Genomic DNA, 6,063 nt, shown 5'->3' on the forward strand with positions numbered 1-6,063 from the left:
CCACGGGAAACCACCTCTCTCTGAGTCCTAGAGTGTGTTCACCTGGATCAGGATTTCGTCCACGGCAGGTAGCTCAATTTCTTATTCTGTTAGACCGTATTTGGTGCCTGTGCTTTTGAGAAAGTCCTTATGCTAAAAGTGTTGAAGACTCCATTTCAACTTTAAAAATGCCTTTGGGAGACGTTTAGCATTGCCATATTTTATCCTAATATGCTTTATATGCATTTTCTTATTTTCTTGTAAAGAGTTACTCCTCTGTGGTTCCTTTTTTGTACCAAGAATAATCTTCGATTCTTGTCATCAGCCGTGTTAGTTGTACTGTCGATAATCATTGCTTCTGTTTATTGTTTTTGGAAACTTACTTTTGCTTTGACACTAATTCATTGACACGCTTGTGGAGTACCTAACTCACTATTTCCAAGCTTGTTTTTCTTCACCCAGTGGCCCCCTCCTTTAGACGCGTGCTTATTTAAGCTTCAAATCTGACAGGAACATCGCCTTTGCAATTCTGTTTGGCTTGATGGTACCTCAGTGGTGATTTGCACCACTTACGATAAAGTATTTTTCGTTCTTTTTTTATCTTTTTAAGATTTATTTAATTACTCGAGAGGCAGAGTTACATACAGACAGAGAGGATGGACACAGAGAGAGGTCTTCTATCTGCTCCTTCACTCCCCAAAAGGCTACAACTGCGGAGTTGGGCCGATGGGAAGCCAAGAGCTAGGAGCTTTGCTCCTGCCTTCCCACACAGGGATGCAGGGGCCCAAGCCTTTGTGCCGTCTTCTGCTATTTCCCAGGCCATCGGAGGGAACTGGATTGGAAGTGGAGCGGTTCTCGAACCGGCGCCCATAAGTGTTGCCAGCAGGCAGGATACTTAACCCGCTCTACAGCTCGGGCCTCTCTCTCTCTCTCTCTCTCTCTCTCTCTCTATCATCTATCAATCTTTTTAACTGACTTTGCTTTATGGAAGGAGAAGAAAGTGGCGGGAAGAGGCACGGCTAGGGGTCGGGAGGTGACAGCGCTGAGCAAGACCTGGGCTGAGGACCTCATACGGGGGCGGTGGAGGGAACACCTGGTGCGGGCGAAGGGTTCCGCAGTGGGCGCCGTGGGGTGGGAGAAGGTCGTGGGGCCGGGCAGGTCAGGGCGCTGCGGCCCTAGCAGGAACAGCTGGAGCTGCGCCCTGCCAGCCATGGCAGCCAGGGCCCGCGGCATTGTTGCGACCGCCGGGGGGCAGCAGGGAGCAGTCTGTGTAGGGCTCCAGACTTGGAGGAGGAAGGACTTGGGCGTGTAGCACTGCTCCTGCATGCCATGCACCAGGTGAGCCGGCGGCCCTCGCGCCAGCAGCGCCACGTCCTCGCCGCTGTGCGTCTGCCCACGGCTGCCAGCTGCTGGTACCCGGGGGTACCTGCTCTGAGTCTCGTTCAGGTCTCGGCGGCTGCCCCCTCTCAGAGCTTAGCCCAGATGGTTGCCCTCCAGGATGGAGGTGTAGTTCTTGCCGTCCAAGGCCTTGCTCAGAGCCAGCGCAAAGATGGAGCTGCCCCTCATGTGTAGCCCCCAAAGGAGAAGATGGGGGGTGGTCGGGGGTGACTGGGGTCAGCGTGTCCCGCTCGCTGGTGAGCTGGCCGCCCTCTCAATGGCAGTCTCAGTGAGCGCCTGATGAGCTACACCCTGGTGGTGACGTGCTCGCGGAGGACCCCCTCCACAAAGAGGAAGAAACCGAGGGGGTTCGGGCTCAGCAGGTGCACGGCAGCCTTGGTCAGGATCATCAGGGAGGGGTCCTGCTGGGGCTCTCCTTCGGTCTCATATTTCATGTCTGAGGGTTCAAAGAGACCCATGAGGTGGGTCAGCCTGCAGTCCTGAGCCGCCCGCATGAGCTTGCGTGGTTCCACACACACTGGGGCCCCTGCTGCTTTGTCAGCCACTCCTCCTGCACCAGGTTCTGCCCGTCCAAGCTGGTCCCATTCTGGCTGGAGTCACTTGGGTACTCAGGGCCTGGGGTCCCCTTAGGAAACATGTACTTGCGCCCCCGCCCAGGATCTTGTTGATGTCCGTGTTGGAGACCACGTGTGTGGCAGTGTCCTGGCAGCTCTGCTGTAGCACCGAGGCAGGCAGTGGCACCAGCACCGAGTACCAGTTGTGGTTCACAGTGAGCACCTGTGTTCTGCTGGTGAGGTGTGCTGCACCAGGTGGTGTCACCAGCACCCCACCCATTTCCCTTCTTGGCCCTGTACATCCCCGAGAGAGCACCTCGTTGCCCTGGATTGTGTTGTACTGGTCGTAACCAGGCCAATGGTCTTTACATTGGCCTTGACCACGCACAGGTAGGCTGTGGCTATGCCAGCACTCTCTGGCACCTATTTTTCACGTTGTAGGTCTTGAATGGAGCAGGTGTGGGAAGTGGCCCATGGCAGAAGGTATCTCGGGCCCCAAGTTGCCCCTCATCTGCCCCTTAAGGACCATGTGGCTGTCACTATGGAAACCCCCATCCCGGCTCCCAGGAAGAGGATGGGGTTCTTGGTGGCCTTCTGGATGGGGTGCATCTTCCTGATGGCAGCCAGGGCCTCCTTTGCCTCTTGGTTCCAGAAGTCTGGGCAGGCTGAGGCCTCAGGCTCAGGAGCGGTGACAGCAGCGGCAGCAGCCAGGTCCCCTGCTGGACTGGATGGTGTCGGTGCGGCCAGCCCAGGACACCGGGCCTCCCCACCTCCATTCTTTATTGAAGGTTAGCGTGTAGACTTCCTTGAGGACCTTCTGATGTAGTGGGGTGAGGAGCTACCAGGGATCAGGACAGACCTCAGAGACAGTGAAAGTCCTGACTGAGTCAGGACATGGGTGAGGAGCCTGCTCCACCGGGGGACTGCCCTGTGGGCCTGGGCCTGTCCACAGTGAAGTCCTGCTATTGAATTAATAAGCCTGGGACATGAACCTCTCATTTTTTCAAAAGTTCAGTGTGTGTCACTGCTTCACCTATAAATGAAGCCACTTAGAATAAAGAGCAGAGGGGCCAACGCTGCGGCTTAGGAGGTTAAGCGTCTGTGTGTGGCAAAGCAGCCCGTAGGGGCTCAGGTTCGAGTACTGGGAGCTCTATTGCCAATCCAGCTCCCTGCTGACAGCCTGGGAAAGCAGTGGAAGATGGCCCAAGTGCGTGGACCACTGCACCAACCTGGGACACCCGGAAGAAGCTCCGGTCTTTGATTTCCACTGTGACCGTTGTGGCCAATTGGGGAGTGAATAGGCAGGTGGAAGACCTCCCTCTCTGTTTCTCTCTATTTCTCTGTGTGTCTGTCATTCTGCCTGTGAAATGAATGAATCCATCTTTACTAAAGAGAGACTACGTAGAGAAGATCCTCTGGGGGAAATTCTAGGGGGACGATCTAGAACACACCTGGGGACTCAGAGTCGCCCACTTTCCTGTCTTGCAGCCATGACGCCTGAGAGCTCCGGCCCCCAGAACCCCAGCTGCCACATCATGACATTCTACCCAACCATGGAGGAGTTTATGGACTTCAACCAATTTATCGCTCAGATGGAATCTCAGGGTGCACACCGAGGAGGCCTGGCCAAGGTCATCCCACCCAAGGAGTGGAGGGCCAGACAGAGCTACGACGACATGGATGACATCTTGATAGCCCGCCCCCTCCAGCAGAAGGCCTATGGCGGGGCAGGTGTCTTCACTCAGTTCCACAGAAAGAGGAGAGCCATGACCCTGAGACAGTATCGCCAGCTGGCCACCAGCACAAAATACCAGACCCCAGCGCACCTGACTTTCGAAGAGTTGGAGCAAAAGTACTGGAAGACCCGTGTCTACGATGCCCCGATCTACGGCGCTGACATCAGCGGCTCTCTGTTTGATGAAAGCACGGCACACTGGAACCTCAGGCGCCTGGGCTCGCCTCTGGACCTGCTGGCGCAGGAGTGCGGCGTCGTCATCGAGGGCGTCAACACGCCCTACCTGTACTTTGGCATGTGGAAGACCACGTTCGCCTGGCACACGGAGGACATGGACCTGTACAGCATCAACTACCTGCACTTCGGGGAGCCCAAGACGTGGTACGCGGTGCCCCCGGAGCACGGGCGGCGCCTGGAGCGCCTGGCCGGGCAGCTGTTCCCGGGCAGTTCCCGCAGCTGCCAGGCCTTCCTGCGGCACAAGGTGGCCCTCATCTCGCCCAGCGTCCTGCGGCAGAACGGCATCCCCTTCCGCCGCGTCACTCAGCAGGCTGGCGAGTTCATGGTGACCTTTCCTTACGGCTACCACGCGGGGTTCAACCACGGCTTCAACTGCGCCGAAGCCATCAATTTCGCCACCCCGCGCTGGATCGACTATGGCAAAGTGGCCTCCCAGTGCAGCTGCGGGGAGGCCAGGGTCACCTTTGACATGGACCCCTTCGTTCGTATCCTGCAACCCGAGCGCTACGAACTGTGGAAACGCGGGCAAGACCGTGGCGCTGTGGCCCTCCCGGAGCCCATGGGCCAAACAAGCCAGGATCCACACACTAGCCGGGAGCCAGGCACCAGCCAGCCGCTTCTCACCAGCCAGGGGCCAAGCCTCAGCCAGGAGCCACGCAGCAGTGAGGAACCTCACAGCAGCCAGGAGCTTCTCACCAGCCAGGGGCCAAGCCTCAGCCAGGAGCCAGGCACCAGTGAGGAGCCATGCAGCAGCCAGAAATCACACCGCTGCCTGAAGCCGCGCCCCAGCCACGCGTTGTGCACCAGCCAGGAGCTGACGGCCTGTAGGCAGGATCGCGGGCTCTGGAGGGCTGCCCTGGGCCTCAGGCAGCTTTCCTCGCCCCAGGCTAGGTCCACTGGGCCTGTGCCGGCCTCTGGTAGCACCCGTCGAGCTGCTCCTGTGGGCCCCGGATCTCAGTTGGCTCTGGGCCGCAGCAGTGATGTCACACTGCACACTGACCTTCGCAGGTCCAGGCAGCCCGACCTGGCCTGGTTACCGACTCCAGCTCTGTCTGCCGAGGCTGTGTGCCTGTCAGCTGCTAGACCTGGTCATGGTAGTGGTCGGCGTCCTCGGCCACTGCAAGCTGAGGAGCCCAGCCTGGAGGTTCCACCCAAGAGGCGGCTGTTGTCCCCCTCTGCACACACCGATGCTGGCGCCGAGGCTCCGCCCCTGCCCAGTGATGGAGATTTGGAGGTCAACACTAAGTAGAGTCCTGAGTGCCCATTTCCTGCCAAGGCTTCGGGATGTTGCTGCGCCCCGGATCTTCAACCCTTGGGGCCCCCGCTGGATCCCCATGCCCCGATGCACCCGGGCCCCTGCCTGCTCTCCTTGGACAGCATCACCGTGGGTCTCCCTGACGTGGTGCCGCTGACTCCTCCCAGCACCAGCGTGCAGCCATTCAGAAGCTTCTGCAGGGACACTGCTGGGGACTGGGCGTCTCCTGGGAATCAGGCAGAGGATGGGGTGGTGCGCCGCACTTGCGCCTCCAGAACCTTGGCTGCGTCTGTGCTTGTCCCCGGCCCTGGTGTTCCTGATGCTAGTCCCCTCTGGCTCAAGCCACAGGGAGGTGCTTCTTGGTGGCATGAGCCAAGTTCAGCACCAGTGAACGCTCTTCAGCCCCTGAGCCCTTGACCATCTGCTCTGTGACTGTGCAGTGGCCCCTGACCCTCAGAACCTGTAAAGTTCCCAGCCACGGGAGCATTCGTCCTGGCCTGTCCCCACTGGAGACCTAGTACCTGACTGGCATTTCTGATTTCTGCCTGTTATGTATTCCTCGTGCAAAGAGAAACGAGAACTCCTTGGCGTGTTTTTCAACTTAAATTGTATATGAAGCAGAGTAGATGAAAGGTAGTCAATGATTGTATTTTTGTATTCTTGTTGCTGAAGTTGTTTGAATTGCTCAAATAAACTTCACTGAATGAATTTAGTGTAAGTTTTTTCTCTAAGCTGGTTTAAAAAGAAAATGTAGGAATAAGCTTATCCTAGCAATGCAGTCAGAACAAAAGTGATAGGATCAAGTACTCATGAATGCCAATGGCAGCTGACAAAATTCAAGCCTAGGTAGGCCTTGTTTCAAAACATACCACCACGAGGAAGCTGCATACCCTCTGAAGATGCAG

The 6,063-nt window shown here is 57.2% G+C and overlaps 1 protein-coding gene and 1 pseudogene across 1 annotated transcript; one reads left to right on the top strand and one right to left on the bottom strand.

Annotated features, from left to right (window-relative positions):
* Positions 1 to 930: 930 nt before the first annotated feature.
* On the bottom strand, positions 931 to 2,919 carry LOC149128506 (intestinal-type alkaline phosphatase pseudogene; annotated as a pseudogene).
* LOC138846078 (lysine-specific demethylase 4D-like) lies at positions 2,906 to 5,849 on the top strand. The gene has a single exon (XM_070060700.2). It carries the CDS (start codon positions 3,299 to 3,301, stop codon positions 5,150 to 5,152), a length of 1,854 nt encoding a protein of 617 aa, XP_069916801.2. The 5' UTR covers positions 2,906 to 3,298; the 3' UTR covers positions 5,153 to 5,849.
* The last annotated feature ends 214 nt before the right edge of the window (positions 5,850 to 6,063 follow it).

The sequence above is a fragment of the Oryctolagus cuniculus genome, chromosome 1 (assembly GCF_051225735.1).
Source record: "Oryctolagus cuniculus isolate XC-2025 breed Fujian yellow rabbit chromosome 1, ASM5122573v1, whole genome shotgun sequence".
NCBI lineage: Eukaryota > Metazoa > Chordata > Mammalia > Lagomorpha > Leporidae > Oryctolagus > Oryctolagus cuniculus.

Excerpts from the sequence above, each read along its gene's own strand:
- LOC138846078 (XM_070060700.2), top strand. The coding sequence starts at position 3,299 with ATGAATGAATCCATCTTTACTAAAGAGAGACTACGTAGAGAAGATCCT.